The following is a 23871-nucleotide window of genomic DNA, read 5'->3' on the forward strand; positions in this document are numbered from 1 at the left end:
ACGGGAAGTAAGCCGGGCAGTGGGTGGTGCACACTTTTAAACCCTGCACTTGGGAGGCAGAGACAGGCAGATCTGTGAGCTCGAGGCCAGCCTGATCTACAGAGCAAGTTCCAGGACAGGCTCCAAAGTGACAGAGAAACCCTGTCTCGAAAACAAAACAAAACAACAACAAAACAAAATGAAAAAACAGGCAAAGCAGGAAGCGCCATCTCCCTGTTCAGAAGCTCCCAGGGGTGGCCAGCTAGCTATGTCACATTGACCATCTCATACACACAAGCACCTCTTCCCTATAGGCCTAAACACACAAGAGAATAATGAGATGCCCATTCTCCACACCTGGAGTCTCAAAGTTCCCTTGAATGCACATTTTTCAGTGTTATTTATTTCAGAATCTGGGAAGAAGCCTTTTCAACCTGGCTACCATACCCAGGACAGGCACAGCCACTTCCTCAAGGGGAGAGTGCTAGTGTCTGGGCAGTGATCTGCTTCCTAATGATGGTGTAGGAACATCCGAAAGTAGAGACGCTGCCAGAGAAGGTAGGTGCCTCCACATCAGAGCATCAGAAACTATTTCCTAAGCCTGCGTCACTCAGCATCTCTAACACTGCTTAGAAATTGCCACCACAGACAATTTGACTCTCTACCCTCAGGAGTTTGAAAGCCCCTTGTGACTCAGCTTCAGTGAGCTGGCTCCAACTGGCCCAGAACCTTTCTTTTGAGAAACATCAAAGATCAAACATTTCCAAGGGCAGAGATCAGACCTGTCAAACCACAATTTAGTGAGACTGGACATCACCAGTTTACAGCTCATGCAGATGAGAACGGACTCAATTACTTACTTGAAATTCATTTTCATTCTGAGCTTGTTCGGATCCCTCTTTATTACAGGACCTCTATGAATGAGAAAAAGCAAACACTTCTGGTGAGATGGAGCACACTGAGCAGACACTAACTTTGCAACCACAGAACGGGTGTTCACAAACACCTCAGCTCTTTAACAAGGGCTTTTTGGCCACCCAGGTGAGCAGCGTAATCTAAAGGCACCAGTATCTCCAGCACTTGTGCCAACATCTTCAAAGTGCTTCATCTTTTTACAAGGAAAGGGACATGCTGCTGGGGACTGTCCCATGTACCTTTCACAATCTCACGGCTAGAGGGCAGTCACTACAAAGTGTCCTCTTCTAAAGCTCTGCCTGATTAGCTGTGTGGTTCTCCCAGGGGAACCTGGAAAACAGGACTGTCCACACATCTGTGGAGGGCTGCAGGCAGCAGAGCTTATGGACAGGGAGGAAAGCACTAAGCAGGCAGCAGAGTTAGTGTGAGCTCTGCACACCTGCCCCTTGCTCAGACTAGCCCTTCACTCCATCCGTCCAAGTTCAGGCTAGGCTGTTCCGCTAGCGAACAGGACTCATTTAACAAAGCTCTAGGACTGCCTGGTAATTGGGACATTAGGAGCTACTCTCACAGCACTTTCCTCCTTAGGAAACTGAGAATTACCGGCAACCAACTTTCTAACAAAATACTGGACCATTGGCTGACAAAGAACTTGGGCTACTTCTTACAGGTCACATATTTCCAAACCACCCCCACCCCGAGCACTTTAAAACTGAAACACTGTCTTTTAGTAAGGGTTAGGAAAAAAATAAAATCAGAAATTTAAGGGTTGTGTCAAATTGTACACTCAGCTGCCTTCCAAACTGTTATGTTACAATTATATCAGGTTTACTTCAGCCAACTCAAAAGGAGTCCTGTAAAGGAACCCTCTGGAAAGAATTACACTAACAGATTCTTGAACATCCCATAAAAAACATACCTTGCCATTCCACAGCTTTATCAAAAACACCTGTACCAAGGGTGGAAAGTGTGGACAGGAAAAAAAGATGCCACGTTAAGCAACACTGGCTACTCTAGCAGCATTCAAAACACCCTGTGATTTAAAGCAACCGTTCTCACCATCATATACCAAATAACATTCCACAGATATCTTAATGTGTTCGGTATAAAAAAGTACATCTCTTACTTCTTTATAAAAGCAGACAAAGTAAACATCCATGTTCATAAAGTTATCTGCAAAAGGTTCCTAATCGCTTGTATTTACACATATGCAATAGTAAATATAACATGCGAGTGAGTACATTTGAAACAGGGCAGTCAGTACAAACGGTGTGATATTTTCATTTGTGTAATCTGCACTTCTCTGATGAAAATCTAGATGTTACAGGTTAAATCCCGTTACAATGAAAGACACAAAACCAAAAATATAACAATAACCCCTAGCTCTTTGCTGAGAGTGTGTCAACCTGAGGACAGAGTGACTACGTATTGGAAAACTTTACTGCTCCTCATACCCAGAGCAGTGTGGCACTGGCATCGCTGCTTGACTCTTACACAGCAGTCTATCTCTAGGAATCTAGGGGTTCCTAATGAATAAGGGGCTCCACTCGTTATTGTCAGTGTTCCCCCAAAGCACAAAGAAAATCCTGATGTTTCTTGCTGTGGTTGGTGTGGGCAAGCAAGCACTGTGCTGTGCTGCACACGGCAAACATGCTCAATGCTTACTTAGTGCCTGAGAGCTGGCTAGTTGTCCATGCCCTGGAATGGGGGAACTGGCCGTTTGTGAACCAGGAGACCAGATGGGGCTAAATGTCTCTTTAACGGTCTATGAGCTTTTTTTCCTTCAAGGGAAGGTATGAATAAAACAAGTTCCTTGGTCTGATAGTTACGTATCAATACTCTTCAAAAAGTAGAGACAAAGAAGTAATTTGTACATCCTATAAAATTTGCTGTAACGGGATTTGACCTGTACAAAACCCTAAATGACTATGGTTATTCCTACGCTGTTACTGCTCTAACTGTATCTTAGGGAGACAGTTAACACGTTGTTAGCTAACAGAAGTCCTTTCCCTGTCTAATGGTGCTCTCTCCAAAACAAGTCACTTTACCTAAAAATACAAACTAGCTTAGTCCCAGGACCACTCTTTTTTAGCATATTGTTACAAGAAGTGGACATAAATTCCATGCTACTTTTCCCACACTCACCCACCCCATCCCGTTCCAAATAAACCTATGATTTAATTTAACATAAGAGCACCATCGCAAAGGCAAGATGGACTTCTGCAGTCCCATGTTCTGTTTCCTCAGTACAGAATGAGCTGGAACTCAGGAGAAGGGAGAGGAAATCTCAAAGCAGAAAGACAGATGGTTATGAATCATGACTACTAAAGGCAGATGCCTCTTATGATATATCAGGCAGACTACTTATTCTGTGTGAGACACATACTCTGTGAGAGTCCCAAAGACTGTCCAGAAGACACAAAATAAATTAGGACTTGGGATCTGTAATAATTTACATTAGTGGCACATTTTATTTAAGGCAAGAATTAAAATACAGTATATAAACATTTAGCACAACTTTACATTTTCCTCCAACTAACTTGAAAGTTGAAATTATCTTTCAAGTTACAAAATTTAAATTTTAACATTAGTCATTTTATTAATTGTATGTGCTGGTGGTCAAAAAACAATCTTTGAAAGCTGGTTCTCTCATTCCACTGTGGGATCCAGAGACTGAACACTGTCAGGTTAATATGGCAAATTGTATTTATATTCATTGAGCTTCCTGCTAAACCTACTTAATATCTACCTATTTTATTACTTATTTTGTGTTTTAAAGAGGTTTTATTATTCTCTTTTTAAATTTTTTTTTTTTTTTTTTGAGACAGGGTTTCTCTGTGTAGCTTTGGTGCCTTTTCTGGAACTAGTTCTTGTAGACCAGGCTGGCCTCGAACTCACAAAGATCCTCGTGCTGGGATTAAAAGCGTGCACCACCACTGTCCGGCAAGGTTTTATTATTCTGTTTTTAATTATGTGTATTCATGTGTATTTGAGTGTGGATCTGAACATGTGTGTGCAACGCCTGTTGAGGCCAGGCGTTGGATGCCCTGGAATTGGAGTTACATTTGACTGTGACCTGGGTGCTAGGAACTAAGCCTGGGTCCTCTGTAGGTACAATAAGTGCTCTTAACCACTGAGACATCTCTCTTGTCCCTGCAATAATTATTTTTATTGGTCTTGTTTAAAATTAAAATATAAATTCTGCCAGCTAAAGTGAGAGAATAGAGGACTTCCATTTTCACTTCTTGTCTGTCTACTACTTAGAAGCTATGCGAAGGTAAGCACCATACTTGGAACCAGGTTTCAAATGCTGCCTTTATCAGACGCAAATCGCACTTAAAGCTTTATGGTTTTGGTTGCTTTTATTTTCAGTTTTTTTTTTCCTTTTCTTTTTCCCCAGAGCAAATAGATTAAGAAAAACTTACAAAGAACTCTGGAGAGTGAGAGGGTTTCCAGGGAGAAACATCTTTGATTTTGTATCTTAAGGGGGTTCCTTGTTTTTCCCAAGGCTGGCAAATTTCTCTTCCAGTGAGCTAATCCTTAGTTTGATTTTATATTTTAAATCAGATTGTGAAAGTAGTAAATGTTTCTGCACAGAATATTGATCTTCAGAACATTCTATCCTAGGAACTTAATAAGACAATGTAGTTCATGCCTTTAATCTCAGCACTCAGGTAGCTCTGAGTTCAAGGCCAGATTGATCTACAAAGTGAGTTCCAGGTCAGTCAGGGCCTGTGCATCTTAGCTGTTGCTAAACAAACAAAAAGGAGCAGGAATAGGTGATGTTGGAGCATTTGATATAGTTTGCTACTGTTTAACTTTAGCTGCATCTTCCGGCTAGAGCTCTGTGGCAGAACCCTCATGTAGCACAGGCCTCAATCTCCAGCACTCACTTGCATACACGGTATTCCCTACTAGAGCAAGTTTCTGTCTCTAAACTCACTGAAACCATCACATAAAACAAAGTGACCTTAATAGATTATATTTTGGGCATTTCTTAATAAAAGATTCCTCAAATAATTAATGAGGGAAAGGGATTTAACTAAACTCTAATAACAGTTTGTCTGTGAGTTGAAACAGTAGCACATCAGTGTGCCAAGTCTGGGTTTGTAGATAAAAATCAATTAGTGAAGCTGGGTGGTGGTGGCGCACACCTTTAATCCCAGCACTCGGGAGACAGAGGCAGGCAGATCTCTGTGACTTTGAGGCCAGCCTGGTCTACAAGAGTTAGTTCTGGGACAGTCTCCAAAGCTACAGAGAAATCCTGTCTTGAAAAACCAAAAATAAATAAATAAATAAATAGATTGGTGAGGTGCATGGAGAAGGTGGTGTGAAGTGACAGGTAACTGTTTACAATGTCCTCTTTTTAAAATTATGTGTAGGTATTAACGTGTGCAGGTGCTCACAGGGGCAAAGGGCTAGATCCCTTCGCAGCTGGAGTTACAGGCAGGTGTGAGCAGCCACCATTGCCTTTTATTTTTCTTCTTTTTTTTTGGTTTTTGGTTTATTGAGACAGAGTGTCCTGAAACTCACTCTGTAGACCAGGCTGGCCTTATCACAGAGATCCACCTATATTTCTACCTCCCAAGTGCTAAGATTAAAGGCGTACATCACCACCGCCCAACCACCATTGCCTCTTTTTAAACAAGTCTTTCTATAAAATATAAACTGCAGGGGGATGAATGGTCTTCATAGTAGCTTAGGTTTCATTGTACAGCCTAGGTCTGGCTTGGAAGACTTGAGGTCTCCACCCCAGTTAGTCAACCACACTCAATTCTAGGTGACTTATTTTTTTTATTGTTATTGTTTGTTCTTTCAGTTGTTTAAGAGGATCTTACTATATTTCAAGCTAGCCTAGAACTTAGCTAATGACAAGTCAAGCTGCTTGACTCTTACTGTCAGAATGCTGAGATCAAAGGCCTTGCACCATCATGTCTGGCAAGAGACACCTTAACATGGAAGGCAAAACCTGTTGTGATCCCTAGTCACCATAATTCTGCTCAGTCCTCGCTACTAATTAATGCTATTGCTCCATTTTAGGCGAGTCAAGAAAAAAACAAAAACCAAAAAACACAGAGTGCTGTGTAGAGAGCCCTCACAAAGCCATATGACTCAGTTAACATAATTTTACTTTTTACTTGTTATGACTATGTGCCTGCACATGTGTATGTATGAATGTAGAAGCGCACAATCCATGGTGCTCCCATGGCAGTCAGAAGACAATTTCCAGGAATCATTTTTCTCCTTCCACCATGAGTTCTGGGAATCAGATTCACTTAATTGAGCTTGTTAGGGAATGCTTCTACCCACTGATCCACTTGCTGACCCTCAACATTTGTAGCATGTGTACATCTCATTATTATCATGAGTCATAGCCTTTTTCCTTCTTGGTTTCAATGGAGAAATAAAAAAAAAAAAACCTAATACTTTACAGAAAAGGTTCTCAATGCAATTGTTTAAAGTGTAGCTTGTATAAATTACCTAGTGGAATCTAAACAAGTCATTTCTATGATCTTATTACCTAGTCTACCTTCCTGGACATTAGCTATCTTTAATATAGGTAATTTAATGAATGTGGGTGACAGATTAGAGCTTCTAAGAGCCTTGGGGACATATGACAACGTTAACAAATGGAAGCCAGGGACTTTCAGGGCATTCTCAGGGTTTGGATCTTTTCCAGTCAACCTGATAATTGATCTAAGGCTTCTTACATTTTCAAGGGTTTGCAAGCAACTTTTCCCCCAGGAATCTCCCCTCTCCAGTCTGGCATACTTCCAGGTTGGGTCAACACTGCTAGACTTCATACAGGAACTGACATGGTGAGGTGAGGAGCTGAGGGTGAAGAAGAGTGACACCAATCCCAATAGATATATGTGCACAGTGTGCTGCAGCTGAAGGAAGAACCTGAGTACTTCAATTGCATTCTCAAGTTGAAGTTATGAATTTTGAAGATTAATAAATGTCATTTTCTACTGAGGAAACAGAAGATAAGGGTCTGGTTTGCCTTGAACAAAAAAAGCAAAAAGAAAAGATGATATTTCAATATATAACATCCTAAATCTTAAATCACTACCTCTTTAAGCACAGCACAAACTGTAGCTGGTGCTACTTAACAAGCATTACAATTTTCTTTTTAAAAAGCATTTCTTGAATCCAAAAATTAAAGAAAGAAATGAAAGCTGTAGAGAATGCTCCAACTTCAGAGATCTCATACTATACCGTGAATCGTGTCTGTCACCTGGAAACCAGAGTGCTCCAGGCACGATCGCATGGACAAGCCTGCAGCAGAGAACACATGCACACAGCTAAAGTGGTACATTACCCCCCACACCCTTCACTCCCCCAACATATTCCTTCCCAGAGAGTGGTGGGCTGTGGTCACGTCATCATTCCAGAGATCAGATCTGCATTAGCTTTGTGCTATAATCCCAAACATTTCCAACCAGCAAGGCAAAACACTTTTGAATAGGCCAAAATTAGACATGTCAGTCTGTGGTTTACTTAGTTACCAAAAGGCACCAAAGCAGGTATTGAAAGACAATAGGTAGTGATTTGGCAACTATATCTGAAGAGTCAGGCCAAACGGGTGCCCATTATAGGACTTTGTTTCACTTCTGCCTCAGAAACAGGTATAATTACACTGTTCTCAAAGCACAGGGGATCTTTGTAAAGCAGTTACCCACACAACTTGAACTCATAATGACATTAATGTAATAAGGAAAAGATAGTAGTTCCCAGGCCTCAATGCCAGGGCCTGGCTCTCCACCAGGCACCTCAGTGCTTAAGTCACTGCACAGTGTATGACCTCAATTCTTCTGAGAAATATTCACGGGCAACTGATTTCTCAGTAGCCAATACTTCTGTATTGATTATCTACAAGCTATTCTTTATTTTACTACAGTTTAATTTTTAAACTGCACTTGAGAGAAAATAAGAAGACATTTTGTTTCCAACATTTTGAATTCAAAAGGGACAGTGTACCAAATTGTAATCTTTGCATCTCTAATAAATATCTGCGTTGTGCCTTGATACCTTTAATTATATTATAGTTAGTATTCAACAAACAGTAATATTAGCCTTCTGTTATTCAAAAAACAAACTCAAACATTTTTGCAGACAGTACTCAAAGGAACTCTCTGATGTGGCACAGATACTCGTGCCCAGGTTTTCCACAGTGGGGAGGCAGTCTCGCCACTCGGAGGATCAGGCCGAATAGTTACTGTTCCGACACAGGGATGACAAGGCACTCCTCTGAGCCAACTGGAACAACTTACACAACATGGACAACACACACTGACATTTGTGTCTTCCACAATTTATGATAAATAAACCGTTTACTAATCAGTTAAACTTGCTTCCTTGCTAAAGGATGCTGCAGAGCTCATGTTCCTTCCCAGTATCAGAATGGAAAAACCCCAAGTTACACTGAGAGCTGGCTTTGGAGGTCTAAACTAGCTTCTAATAATTATATTGACATTCAAAGTGGAAAAGGCTGAACTATTTATTTTTCAAATTTTATACTGAACTACTTTAGTTCACAGTAATTTTATATTTGAGCTTTGTTTTCATCACCTGTTCAACTAATAAAAACAGCCCTTTATTTAAATAAAACCTAGGTTATGTAAAAGTCAGTACATTGTGCTGCCATGTTCAGAACAGCCCAGTATGTTCGGGTTTAACAATTTTCTACAAATACTGGAGTGTGCACCTTGTCTCATCCTGTGCTTATATCTTCAAAAGCAACAATTCTCACCTTACACACAAAACTTTTACATAAGTCCCTAAAACTCACAAAGATCCTAAACAGAACCTGCAGGACACTGCTGCGAAGTCTGCTTATGACTCCTCTAACAGGACAAGGGGAATGGGAAGAGAGATGTTTGGGGAAACACACTGTGGGTCTTAACCCAGACAGGTATTACCTTGGCTTTCTGGTACTAACCCTTAGATCTGCACCAAAGAGCAGCCACTTTACTGCCACTATAAAAATGAAGGACATTAGAATCTCAAAATATCAGAAGGAGAAATGAAAAAACTAAGAAGTAGCTAGTTATTTTAAAGCAAAGCATTTTTCAAACAGCTACTGATCAAAGAATGAGCTTAAGAAATATTTCCACTTGGTATCTGATTCAGAGAGAAGTTAGTGCTCAAAATGCTTAAAACAAGAATGGGGAAAGGGAGAAAGAACATACTAACTTAAATCAGTCTTACAATTAAGCAAAACATCAAAAAGTTTCTGAAAAATATTAAGTCTATCATATGCAGTAGCCTTCAACTAACATTCTTCAAGAAAAGGGTAGGGTGTGGCCCCTTAAAGGCTATCACGGCATTTAAAAAGCTAGTGGGAGGAAGACACTTTGTGTCTGGACAAACACACAAAAGATGTTGACCTCCGTGAGGTAGAGATAAAAAGGGGGGGGGGGGAGAAAATTTGAATCCTACTGTTATTAAAAGTGTCCTTCAGTGAAGAGTTTTACTAAAGCAATTTACTAAAGTAATGACATTCCTATCCCAGCCATATCTGTGACTGGATTCTATCAGTTCACTGTGAATTTTGGCAATGTTACTGTGATAGCAATAAAGCTCTCACTGTATTTCCTTCAAAGGTGATAGCTCAACTCATTCCAAAAAGTCTTAATTTGATAGCTCCAGAAGAGAAAACAAAAAACAAAAATGTTTTAATTGTTGAAATGTCTGCAAAAAATTAAAATCCGTGGTGTAGCCCTGACATAGTGCTGTGAACCCTCAGCTTTCCTGGGCTTGGCTCTCGTCTATGCATTCCTCAGTTTTCTTTCTACCCTATCCTACTATAGCCATTTCAGCATCCCTGAATTTGATTCCTCATTATGTTCTCACAGTATCCCCAATGGCCAACAGTTATTAATATCCGAAACTCCAGACCGGCAGCAATCTCTGCTAGATCCTGTAGAATTTGAAACCCATCCCCCAAAAAGATGCAGTCTAAAGTTGTAGGTTCATGGCTTTACTATTTAAAAACAATGGAAAAAACTACACTTAAGCTAATTATATGAAAATAAACATTCCCATCTATGAAACAAAAATAAATAACTTCCTTTCATCAAAAATTGTTTCAGTGTCTATTACATCAAATGTGACATTATTTGGCAGGTGTTTTTGTTTGTTTGTTTTGGTTTTTCAAGACAGGGTTTCTCTGTGTAATAGTCTTAGCTATTCTGAAACTTGTAGACCAGACTGGGCTCGAACTCAGAAGTCTGCCTGCTTCTACACACACACACCCCAGAGATCAGGGGTGCTTTTTATCTGCTAAGAAACCACTGCACTTTTCTGCTCAGATGCTGGCAAGCACAGTCTACAACTCTTTTAGGGGAACATGGCTTCAGGAATGGAAGATGATTTAACATTTTACTGATTTGAAAATAATAACTGAATACATGTACCTCTTCCCAAATTTGAATGATCTGTGTGTAAAACATTCTACTCTGTTAGATGGTAAGAGCTAAATTCTCCCTTTAAATAGCTTTAATTATTCTGCTATTTAAGTTTTCCTTTTCTTATATTTAATTTAGTTGTGTGGGTTGATGTTGTTCATGTGCCAAGGCACACATGGTGGTCAGAAGACAATGCTCGCTCTTGGCTCTCTACTTCTACCATGTAGGTCCCAGCGAAAGAGCTCAGGTCACCAGGTTTGGCAGCAGGCACATTATCTTGCTAGCCCACATTTTGCTATTTATTTTTGAGTTTCCTAACATCTGTTTTTTTTTTTTTCAAAAATAAACTGAGGCATAGAATTCTGATTGAAAAAAACCTATTTCTAGACACTTACATTAATTACCTTAAGACTGCCAGACCACGACAGTTCCAAGAGGACAGACGACTAAGAACAGTGAAGACTCAGTAGGGGAAAGGTGGCAGCTGGCTTCTTCAAAGTCACTCATCCGGTACCTAGCATATTCTAGAATCCAGTAGACTAATCTCCAGCTACATAGGAAGGACAGTATCAATTTGAGGTGCCTGACATTCACATGTCCTTGGGTGGTGACAACCACACTAGACAAACTGTCAAGCACAGCTGCAGAGCATTACATAGTTCTCGTCACTGCAGCAGGGGCTGGGCATGGCAGCTCTAGCCTGTAATCCCAGCATTTAGGAGGCCAAGATAACAGCATTGCTGTGAGTTTGAGATCTGCCTGCTTGGGCTACAATGTGGAGATTCTGTCTCAAAAAAGAAAATGAAAGTTCTAGTTTAACACATGGGAGAGCATACTGTGAACATTTAAAATGCTTCTACTGGGCCTGGAGAGATGGCTCAGTGGTCAAGGGAACTAGCTGCTCTTCCAGAGGACATGGATTTAACTCCTAGCACCCACATGGCAGATCACAACATGCCTGTAACTCCAGTTTCAAGGGATCCATCACCCTCTTAGTTCCTCTTAGTGCCTGGACACTAGGCACATATATAGTGCACACGCATGCAGGCAATATGCCCATACACATAAAATAGCTTTTGTTTGCTTTGGAAAAGCTTTATTAAAAAAAAAAAAAGAAAGAAAATGCTTCTACTTAAGCTGTGTGTAGAAATGGCAATTCGATAATCAAGCTAGATGTAACACAACTGATTTCGGCTGCTATTTATTAAAGTATTCAAAAAGTACTGCTGAAATAGAAAATGCTAACGAAGATCAAGAAGGGAACATCAGCTTGTGATACTCAAAGGGGAAAAAGACTGATTCATTAAAAGTGCCTAAAGGACACCAATCATTTAAAAAACTTATGCTTTAAAATGGTAGCCTGGAGTGCATGCCTTTAATCCCAGCACTTGGGAGACAGAGGCAGGTGGATTTCTGTGAGTTCCAGGACAACCTGAGCTATACAGAAAACTCCATAATGAAAAAAGTAATAATAATAACAACGACAACAACAAAGAAACAAAAGGTAGTTTGGGGTTATAGAAAAAAACCACAGTGGTTGAGAGCACTGATGATCTTGTAGAGGATCAGAGTTCGATTCCCAACACCTACATGGCAGCTCACAAAACTCCAGACCCAGAAGATCTGATGCCCTCTTCTGGCCTTCAAGGGAAACAGGCACATATATGGTACACAGACACAAATGCATGCAGAGCACTGATACACATAAAAATAGATCAAAACAAAACTTCAGTTTGGCAGCAGGACTAAAGGTAGAGGCCTGTAATCACCGTACTCAGGAGGCAGAAACAGGAGGATCTAAAATCTAAGGCCAGTCTGACTAATATAGTGAGTTTCAGTCTATCATGGACTAGATAGAGTAAAACCCTGCCTAAAACAAAACAAACAAACAAAAAAAACCCACGAAGATTATAAATCTAACAAATCCAAGCTTTAGCAAACTCTCAGAGAAGTGCTATTAAAGCCACCTGCATTGAGTTCACACCGTGTTAACTACAACACTCTCTAAAACTCCGAAACAATTCAAACAGCAGGTTAATAACTGGACATATCTGCATTAAGAGGAGCTGCTTTTACAGAAGACCTGAGTTAAATTCCCAGCACCTACACAGTAGCTCACAACCATTTGAAACTACAGTCCTAGGGGATCTGACACCATCTTCTGGCCTCCACAGGCATTGCATGCACATGGTACAAAGACACATGCAGGCAGGCAAACACCCATATGCATAAAATACAGAAGTTTTAAAGAAAAATTGTACATATTGAATAAAATATTGCTCATTAATCTAAAATACTTTCCTCATGTTAGAATTAATCATCTAAGTCTGAGTTGAAAAGTTCAATATAGAAAGCACTATCAAAGCCAGGCCAACCTTACAACTCTCTAGAATCCTAGTTTACTAGTTAATATTAGATTAAAAATAACAATAGATTGTAAACAATAAACCACATGTGCAACTCAATTAAAATAAAGGCAGTAAGCATCTTTAGTACATGTGTACAGCATTTAGGATCTTTTGCAGGCATCTTAGAAAAGAGTGAAATGTCAGTGCACCACCCCCTCCCAGGTGACCCCTGAACTCACCATCTTTAAAATCGCCCCATACAATCGCAAGAGCACTTTCCGAGGTTCATCGCCAACACTGGCTATAGAGTCTGGCAAAGAGCACTGGAACAGCATGTTACTGAGACCGCCCCTGTGAGAGAAGACAGAAGGAAAACCTCAGCCACTCTTTCTGGTGAACACAGATAAGCGGTCATTTGAACAACTGTGTTCATCTGAGTCTTAGTGTATTTGAAAGCACTGATGCTGAACTCCCATTTTCAAACCAATTCCACAAGTCCCATTACAAACAGGCAAATCCTTAATCAGTCTGTTCTAGGTTGGGACCATTTAATATCCTTTACATACCTTAAAAGTGATACGGACCAAGGAGGAAACACCTCAGCACTAAGAATGGGAATGCTGGACAGGCAGTAGTGGCACACGCCTTTAATCCCAGCACTCCAGAGACAGAGGCAGGTGAATCTCTGAGTTCAAGGCCAGCCTGGTCTACAGAGCGAGTTCCAGGACAGACTCCAAAGCTACACAGGCAAAGGCTGCCTGAAAAAAACAAAAAGAGAGGAAAAAAAGAAAAGAAGAAACAAAGAAGAATGGAAATGCCGCCACCTCCCTACAAGTCAGGATTTTTTCCTAGCCTACTATTTCCATTACATTGATCTGATATTGTTTTTAATAGTGATCAAAATCTTGGGGCAATTTTGTTGTTGTTGTTCATTGGTAGTGGGGTTGCCACCAAGTACATGTGGCAATTAGAGGACAACCTGGCAAAGACCAGTTCTCTCCTATGATGTGGGTAGTCTCAGGGATTCCTCATGTAAGCAGACTTGGAGGTAAATGACCTCATCCACTGAGTGTTCCCTGCTCTCTTGGGACAGTCCTAAAACAATCCTAAAACTTCAGGGCTTTTCACTTGGTGTGTGATTCCAAGACCTATCCCTTTTATGCTAAGGTTAAGTATAAATAACTCAACCATTTTTAACTAAGTCTTTAAAAACAAAACAAAACAAAATCAATAATATAAACAAACTTGTTTAGGGGCTTTCAGGAGATGGCAATAACCTATGCCCACATTCAGTTCTCACTGCCAAACCCAAAAGCAAATTACAGGGTCCTTTAAGTAGTAAACAGCCTTGGGGCAAATCAACTGCCTGGGCAGAGAAGACCAGAGACAGAAGAGAGTTCTTAAATGAATAGATGGCACAAAATTTTGTACAATATGAACCACAGATAAGACAGACTTCAATTGTAGTGGACCTTTGTGAACCTTCAGAGTCCTAAAACCTATTCTGATTCCCATTTGAAGATCTAAGAAGCCCGAGCTGGCCTAGAACTCCCTCCAGATACACACCACCGTACCCGGTTTGATTTTTTTTCCTTTAATAAGGTAAGAACTTCTAAGTACTCTTATACAACTGCACTCAGTTTGGATTTTTGTCTATTTTGGTTAGGTTTTTGAAGACAGGGTTTCATTTATGCCAGGCTGGGCTCAAGCTCACTTCACTATGTAGACAAGGCTGGCTTTGAACTCCTGATCCTCTTGGTAAAATAACTCCCATCTCCTAAAGCCCCTGGGATTATAGGAAGTGGCAGCACATCTGCATTAAGAAGTTTTTCAGGAGGCTGCTCCCTCCTGTCAAAGAATGACAGTACGGGCTACTCCCAGAAGACAGGCAGTCGCCACTCTCATTTAAAACCTCAGAAAGAAGGCAGCAGGGAAGAGCAACAAGCAGCTTTCCTCTCCTAAACTAACCTCAGTAGTATCCTCCTCTTTTCCGCAGGGTTTCCCACAATTCCCCCACCATGTGCAGTCACAGCCAAAGGGGCTTCAGACTACCAAGCAACAGGACAAGCCCTCAATTTTCTTCCTGTCACATATTCTCCAAATGAAAACAGATGAACTACTGTTCTAAACTGTGTGACTTGACTCCAAGTTTGTCTCCATATTCCCACAAAGGCAGGCAGGCTAGCAAGCCAGAAACAAGCTCAACTCAGACATCTCTGGTCTATTGTGCCACCTGCGGTCTTGGTTGTGCAACAGGCCGTAACGAATAAGCTGTTACAGTTTGATGACAGTCAAAATGAGCAAAACAGGGTCATTACAGCAGTGGCCTAAGAACTATGGGAAACTAATGGGGGGTGGGGGGCAAAGACGGAACAGACACACCAGTGACCATTGATTCAAATTCTGTGACTGGTAACAAGATTTGTTACCAACAAAAGTCACAGGTATGACTGTTTATTTAACTGTCCTTTTCACCATCAAGTTGTTAAAACATCATCACAAGTAAAAATCCAGGTACTCTCTCTGAAGACTTCAAAGAGAGTCAAAGTCACAGACTTATCACCTTTACAGCATTTTACAAACAACACAAATGAGTCACAATTCAGCATAGTAAGCACAAGATATTCAAGCTAAAAACAACAACGAAAAAAAACGATACAACAAAAACACAAATAATAAATAGCAAAGGCAGGTGATCTTCGAGCCAGCCAGGGACATAATGAGACATAAAGAAAAAATAGCCCAGTGACGGTGGAGTATGCCTTTAATCATAGTACTCAGGGAGGCAGAAGCAGGAGGATCTCCGAGTTCCAGGACAGCCTGGTCTACAGAGCTCCTTCTAGGACAGCTAAGACTACACCAAGAATCCCTATATCAAAAAAACAAAACAAAATGAAAATAAAAAGTCAATCTTGGGCTAGATTTGTAGCTTGGGTGCTTTGTTTGTTGGAAGTTCTATCCCTAGGACCAAATTTAATTTAATTTAAAGAATTGGAAAATAATGTACGCTAATGACTCAAGGACTGGAGTCATCATTGTGAACATAAAATTTCACTGCAGGAGGGGAAGGGGTAAGAAAATACAAAGAAACTCATATTTGAATGGATTCCAGAGCAGATTATGTAATGCTTTTAATTCTTATAATCTTGCTTTTTTCTTACTTCATATTTTCTTTTTAAAAATATAGGGCTTGGTGGCACTGGCCTTTAATCCTAGTGTTAGATCTCAGGTGGTACATACTGTTCGGCTGGAATCTCCAGCTCGGCACCATTTCACTCTCTCCAAACACCACCCTCAAAAAAACCACCAGTGGAGCTGGAGAGATGGCTCAGTGGTTAAGAGCATTGCCTGCTCTTCTAAAGGTCCTGAGTTCAATTCCCGGCAACCACATGGTGGCTCACAACCATCTGTAATGAGGTCTGGTGCCCTCTTCTGGCCTGCAGACATACACACAGAATATTGTATACATAATAAATAAATAAATAAATAAATAAAAAAGAAAAAGAACTTCCTGTCAAACATTTAAAAAAAAAAAAAAAAACCACCAGTAAGTCCAGTTCCGCATTCCTGGAGGTTATGACGGCTCCCCCACTGAAGCTGCCCCTCCCCAAGTTCCCACCCCAAGTGTTATAATTGAGCACAAACCCACCCTGTGGCAGATGTGTCATCATCCCTCCACCATGGGGTGAATAAACATCCCGCTTTAAATTGGTCCTGTGATTTTTCTCCTGCCTCGATCTCTAGAGGATGGAGGGTCACCTGGGAGTACTTTGCTCAAATAAACTTGGTCTTTCACTTCTTAATTCAGCTTGATATGGCTTACTGCATAGAAACCTATTATTGGGATACAGAAAACCTATTATCTTGCTGCCAAAACCCAGGAGGAGCTGAGCCTTCTCCACTGGACAGACCTGGTTCCCCAGCCACATGAGAGGTCACTCCTTTATCTCCCTCTCCACTAGACAGAATCTGACTTTTGACTCGCAGTAAGTCACTCATTTCCAAGCCACCACCTATAGAGGTCCTGGACCTCTTCTGGGACAAAGGCTCTTGGAGTTCCTGCCGTGCCGCAGCCACCCTGGGCAACCCTGATCCGTTTCCTTAATGAAGACCCATCTTTGTTCTGTGGGTCCTTTGTGGAAGAGATGCCCTACCCCAAAGACAATCCCACATCCGATCTAAACCCAATCCTCAGTCACCCCTGGAGTATATACTGCAAAATTTATCCAAATTGGGGTTGTTTCACACCATATGACAAACAGTTTGAGCGACCTTGTCCAGGGTTTTTGATCTCTGCACTCTGTCCCTCCCTCTCCCTGTTCTCTGTCTGCCTGCCTCTTTGATGCCTCCACTTCCATATAGTCTTTCGCTCTTTGATTCTCCCCATTCCCCAATAAACCTCTTGCATTGACTCTGTTGTTAATGGTGTATTCTCTAAATGGCATACCTTGGAACGGCCCACAAAAAGGTACACATTTTGACTTTTTACTCAGTAGGCTCTCCTGGCATTTGGTCTGGCCATGCTGTGAGTCTATCTACCCAAAAGAGAACTGTTCTCTTGTTTATTTCTGTCTTCTCTCCCACCCTAAACTGTGTAAATGTCGTATCCTTGCCCCTGTGATTGCTACAACATGGGAGTCAGAGCCTGAGAGGTTGGCTGCTTCGTGCCCAGCACATACCTGGCCTGTTCTCCAATACGGCATCTGCTATCTGGCCATCAATAAAGTATGTACAGATCATCTATCTGCGACTGAATCTAATTCCAAATTTTAGAATCCAATACTTCCTACATTAATTTCCACACGGACACACATGTGCTTGTTGGGCTCCTGCAGCCTCTTGTACCCATGGGACTCTCCTCTTCTGTTCTCTCCCCTCCCCCAGCAGCTTGGGAGATCTACAGCTTAATTCTAGGCCGATGTATTCCATGTGACTCTGGCTTTCTTGGCCTGCAGATCCACATGGATAACCCCCTTACCATCTGCTCCTTCCTGGCTTTCTCTTACAGTCAGACTGCAGACCCACTATACTATCTTGTTTTCACTCTCAACTTCCTCTTGGAACTTACGGGAATTCACTTGCACAGTGTTCCACTCTGCAATTCTCTCTCTTCCTCCATAGACTCAGATTTTATTACAACCGCATGGCCTCTGTTGGAGGAGGACGCTTGCTGGTTCCCGCTGCCTGGCAGCTTAGACCCAAAAATAATCACTGTATTAATTAAATCACTGCTTGGCCCATTAGCTCTAGCTTCTTATTTGCTATTACATCTTAATTTAACCCATTTCTATTAATCTGTGTATATTCACATGGTAGTGGCTTACCGGGTAAAGTTCTGGTGTCTATGTCCAATGGTGCTACATGGCTTCTCTCTGACTCCCGCTTCTTTCTCCCAGAATTCCATTTGGTTTTTCCCTGCCTAGCTCTGTTCCCCTATAGCTGTGCTATAGGCCCAAAGCAATTCCTTTATTAACCAATGATATTCACAGCATAGAGAGAAATCCCCTTTTCTATTTAAATTAAAAAAAAGGTTTTAACTTTAACATAGCAAGATTACATACAACAAAACATATATCAAGGAAGAATTACTCTTACAATATTTCTATTTACTTTATCTTTTATCATTATAAATCAAAATCTATAACCATAAATTCTTCAACTACAAAGACTCCAGAAGAATATAATATTAGCGAAGTAAACAGGAAGTACATTGTAAGCAACTTCCAAAACTCTAGAAATGACAGAGACATCTCGCTGCCTGGACAGTCACCCAAAGTTCTTCTGTACATTGGGGCATCCATTCTCAGCCTACAGGCCCATAGTATCTGGCAGACTTTTCCATGAAGCAGGAAATTTTAAAGACAGTTCCACCTATATTAGCAGTTTGTCAGTAACTTTCTTATGTGTCCTGCAGAATGCCTAGCAGACTCTTTCATGAAGCAGGAACCCCAAAGGACTGTCTCACCTTTAGGTAAGTTCAGCAGTTATTTCTCTGTGGGTCCTACATGTCCAATTTATCAAGCAGTCCAGGCAAGAGCAGTTTCTTGCCCAAATGGCAAACCAACTCCATAAGGAGCCTCTTCGATGCCCATCTTCCTCTTGAAATAATTGGTGCTGCCAGGAGCAGACGTGTCTGTCATGAAAAGTCTTAAGCTCCTAAAACATTTTAAATGCTATATTCCGTAGTCTTTGAAAGGTTTGAAGAATGCCTATCCATCTAAAATACATCTCTGTACATCTAGAAAACCTAACATGATATTTTTAAATGAGCTGCACACACAATACCTTAATCAAGAGCAGAAACATACATATACACAGTATAACAAAATTGATCTTAAATTTGTATCAATAAACCAAGATCCATACCAATGCAAATCTCTATAGCATATCCCCCTTTAAATGTAAAGAAACATTTATAGGCAGTATTTTGGAATATGGGTGTAGTTCTGTCCAAAATTCCTTCTGAATATTGGGCAAAGTAATTTTTGAAAGGTGTTCAAGGTGACCTTTCAGGGGGATCTTGGTCCATCAAACCATATTAGTCTAGAAGAAATCCACAGGCTTTCATCCTCTGTGGAAACAAAAGAACCTCTTTTCTAAGCAACATATCCTGAGACCCAAATTCTGAAGTCAAGATACTTTTATAATACATATGCTGGTTTAGCTTAGCAGCCTATACAATGAAATGTCTCTCTGTACTTAGCTCCTTCACAGTCAAAAAATTCAAAGAAAACACAATAATATACATAATCCAGACTTTCTCTGCATATTCCATCTTTACGTGGCTTATTTTACTTTACTCCTTTTAATCTATTGTAGAAGGAGCAGCGGGCTGTATTCCTGCCCGGATCCCGGCTAGCTTACCCTCGAAATAACTACACGGAAACTGTATTCATTTAAACACTACCTGGTCCATTAGCTTCAGCCTCTTATTGGCTAACTCTTATATACTGATTAACCCATTTTTAATAATCTGTGTAGCACCACGAGGTCGTGGCTTACCGGGAGGATTCTAACTCACATCCATCTTGGACAGGAGAAGTATGGCGTCTGCCTCATTGCCTTCTTCCCAGCATTCTGTTCTGTCTACTCCGCCTACCTAATTTTCTGTCCTATCAAAGGGCCAAGGCAGTTTCTTTATTAACCAATGAAAGTAACACATAGACAGATAACCCTCCTCCAATCTATGACTGTACTGTCTCTTTAAAGATTTTATTTTATTTTGTAAACCATTTATTTAACTTTTTATACTCTTTTTCTTCTCTCTCCCAAGCCTATGTACATTTATCCAACACTGTGACCCATTTAGAGGATTTTTTTTTAAATCTGAATTTGTTTTTATTGCTTATCTGTAATTTTATTTTCTGACCAGAAGTGCTTCTTAAAATGCTAAGCACTTCTTAAAAACTTAAGTTGCATCATTATTAGGGTATATATAGTACTATCTGTCTGCTTGCTCCCTCTGAAAGCCATACCCCACAGCCCCATTCTCAGGCACACAGCCAGTCCATGTCACCGTGTCTTTTATCCTGTCACTTGTATTATTTTTAATAAAATGCTGATTGGCCAGTAGCCAGGCAGGAAGTATAGGTGGGGCAAAGAGGCAGGAAGTAGAGATGGGCAACGAAAATTCTGGAAAGAGGGAAGTTTAAGTCCATAGTCATGACCCAACCTCAGAGGAAGCAAGATGCCTTGCCAACAGAGGTACCAAGCCATGTGGCTAACACACACAAGAATTATGGGCTAATATAAGTTATAAGAGTTCATAAGAAGCCTAAACTAATGGGCCAATCAGTTTATTACTAATATAGACCTCTGTGTGCTTATTTGGGACTAAACAGCTGTGGTACCTGGTGGGACAGAAACCTCTGTCAACAGACCTCTGTGTGATTTCTTTGGGACTTCATGACTGCAGGAATTGGGCAGGACAGAAAATTCAGCCAACAGGCCTCACTACAAATCAGTGGCCAAAACTAGAGAACTTATGATTTCCAAATTCTCTCAAATTATTGGCAACTGCTACTGGCATTCAGGGTCCCCAGATATCTTACAGCTAAACTTTCTGTGACACTTCCAAAATCCCTTACTTGTAAGGCTCTTCTTCTTCAGTCCTAAAAATCTTCTATTCCTTTGATTTCTTGCATGCTGCTCTATGCTGTAAACTCTTACTTCAGGATTTACAAATTCCTCATCGGGCATGGTTTAAAATCTATAATTTGTAACAAATTTCCCACGGAAATTTTTGTCTTGCTATTAAAAAGGTTCTGTCAAAAAAAAGGTTCTGCCTATTTTGAATATATAGATGGATCTGTGCCAATGTTTTCTTGTGGACATGGGTATAGACAGATAGTTCTGTCCCAAAGAAACACATAGGTTTATATTAATACCCAATAAGAAAAAAAATGCGAGCACCACCACCTAGATCTGTTTCTGGGTTGATTTTGTGTAGCCTTGAACTCAGAGATCCATCTGCCGCTGTCTCCAAAGTCCTGGGATTAAAGGTATGTACTACCACTGCCTGGTCTATATGGTTGACTAGTGTGGCTGCTTTTGTCCTCTAATCTTCAGGCAAGCTTTATTTATTAAAACACAAATACTATACCACTATACTAGCTGCTCTTGCAGGAGACTCAAGTTCAATTCCCAGCATCCACATGGCAGTTCACAACTGTCTATAACACCAGTTCCAAAGGATCTGGCACCCCCACTTAGACATACATGTAGACAAAACACCAATGTACATTAAAAAACAAACAAACAAACTTGCAACTTAACATGGGAGTGCTTTGTCAAATAAGCCTGGTCTTTCACTTTTTAATGTGGCCTGATCTGGCTTACTGTGTTGGAAGAGAAACCTATTATCAAGGTACAGAAAACCTTTTACATATACGGAGAAATGAGCTCATGCTGGATGATAGGATTTCTAGTGGTCAGGTAAAAGATAGAATTCCCCGGAACTTGTGAAATAGGTTCATGTCACTCCCCCAACGAGTCATTTTCCTTGCCTCTGGCAGAACCCATGTAAAAGGGGTAAATTTCTGTAATTCCACTGTGCTTCTGTCAAGATGTGGAGCAGAGACAGGAGAATCCCAAGAATCTCATAGGCCAGCTGGTCTGAGATAAATATATATACATATATATATATATATATATATATATATATATATATATATATATACACACACGCAACAAACAAAGAAACCCTTCCTCAAACAAAGGCAAATGTTTAATGTTGAGGACCAACCTGAGGTCCACAATGTGATATAGAATGTGCCTGTAAGAGACACAGAGAGAAACTGACTAAGTGATCTATATGACTCTACATTGACATACCTAAGGTTGCATATCAAAACAAATGCTGGCCTCCAGGTTCCTTCAGTCTATACTCAAATGTACCTGTTATACATTTCAAAGTAAAAGCTAGCAACCTAGCCCTTCTCACCACCTCCTCTACCCAAAAATTCCCTGACTCTGGGCTTCCCTCCCCAGCTACTCATCCTCTTTATAATCCACATCATTTGCTCAACATGCACTCTCTTGCTTCTTTCAAAGATGGCCCTGGCCCTATACAGTCTGCTTTCTTTTCTCTCTGTGTTGAACTCTCAGGAAGCCTCTGGATATTTCTTATCTACAATAAAAACCTTCCTCCTAATTATAGAGTGGTCATTTTGGCAGTCTCTTTGGTGCTCCCCCTTGCATATCCCCAGCACACAGGAGGTTGAGGCAGGCATCTCTGAGATCCAGACCAGACAGGTCAGAAAGAAAGAGACTGTGAACTAGACTCTGATTATCTGCAAATTTACTTCCTCCAGTCACATAGTATTCTGGATACTTCCAAGACTTTTTAGGATTTCCCAACAAGAACTCTTCTTAAAAACCACAATGTTAGGGGCTGGAGAGAGCTCAGAGGTTAAGAGCACTGCCTGCTCTTCCAGAGGTCCTGAGTTCAATTCCCAGCAACCACATGATGGCTCACAACCATCTGTAATGGGGTTGGTGCCCTCTTCTGGCCTGCAGGCATACACACAGACATAATATTGTATACAAAAAAAAAAAAAAAACCCACAATGTTGGGGCTGGAGAGATGGCTCAGTGGTTAAGAGTTCAGGCTGCTCTTCCAGAGGTCCTGAGTTCAATTCCCAGCAACCACATGATGGCTCACAACCATCTGAAATGAGGTCTGGCGCCCTCTTCTGGTGTGCGGGCATACATGGAGGCAGAATGTTGTATACATAATATAAATAAATAAATAAATCTAAAAAAAACAAAAAAACACAATGTTGCCAGCCAGCCACAGGCAACATAGTCCCAATATTCAAAGGGGCGGAGTCCTCAGGATGCAGAAGCAAGAGAATCTGAGTTTGAGGCCATCCTGGTCCACATTGTGAGTTCCAGGACAGCCGGGTTACACAGGGAGTCTCTGGTTTTCTATTCATAAATCTATAAGGTCTAAGTGTACTCTTAAACTTCTTCTATCCTTCCATTTTAAATAGAGTTGCTGAGCTTGAGACTAGCCTGTTCTACAGATCAAGTTCCAGGACAGCCAGAAAACCTATCACAAAAACAAAACCACAAAACCTAGAGTTAGCCAGCTTTCTTTTCTCCCCACTTATCCTTCTCAAGACTATTATAGGAGAGGAAGGGGAAAAATAGTCTGCTTCCTAGAGACCCGGCTCCTGACTTCAAAGGCACTGTCAGCTCACCAAGGAGGCCACAAATATCAATCACCTAGGAGATCTAGAGTGGGAACTGACCCCCACCCTTGCACACTAAACAAAACCCCAGCTGGAATATAAGACAACAAGATGGTCATGCCCTTGGCAGCTGTAAATAAATAATGTCCTGTCTCAGTTGTCCTTCAGGATGAGACACCATAGCATTGCTCTTAAATCATTGTTCCCTCTGCAGCAAGCATACTGCAGGCACAGGGTGTCTGTCACCTTGGCACCAAAGCACAGGGAAGTCAAACACAGGCAGCTTCTCAAACACTGGCAGCACCCTCCTACCACCGACTGGACAAGAAAATTGCTTCTCAAGTTTGGTTGCTCTGAAAAGTTCACAGATGATATATATCTTCCACATATAAAAGATCTGAGTTAATACAGACATCAAACTTTCACAATCCTAAGAGTAAACCCAAATAACCATGACTTATTTAATCTACATCACATGACCTACATTAGAACACCCTTGAGCACGTAGTGATAACTATGCTAACA

The 23871-nt window shown here is 40.9% G+C and overlaps 1 protein-coding gene across 3 annotated transcripts in view; it reads right to left on the reverse strand.

Moving 5' to 3' along the window:
* Nucleotides 1-23871, reverse strand: part of Chka (choline kinase alpha) — a 48883-nt gene that overhangs the window by 19292 nt on the left and 5720 nt on the right. The window contains exons 2-4 of one of the 3 annotated variants that reach the window (XM_085693472.2): nt 12892-13003; nt 1814-1843; nt 840-893 (exon numbers count right to left, since the gene is read on the reverse strand). In XM_085693472.2, the coding sequence (XP_085549598.1) occupies nt 840-893; nt 1814-1843; nt 12892-13003 (196 nt within the window). The remainder of the gene's footprint in view (nt 1-839; nt 894-1813; nt 1844-12891; nt 13004-23871) is intronic. The other 2 variants (XM_085693473.2, XM_085693474.2) reach the window with 2 other exon arrangements.

This window comes from Myodes glareolus, chromosome 7 (genome assembly GCF_982192425.1).
Source record: "Myodes glareolus chromosome 7, mMyoGla1.1, whole genome shotgun sequence".
In the NCBI taxonomy this organism is placed as follows: domain Eukaryota; kingdom Metazoa; phylum Chordata; class Mammalia; order Rodentia; family Cricetidae; genus Myodes; species Myodes glareolus.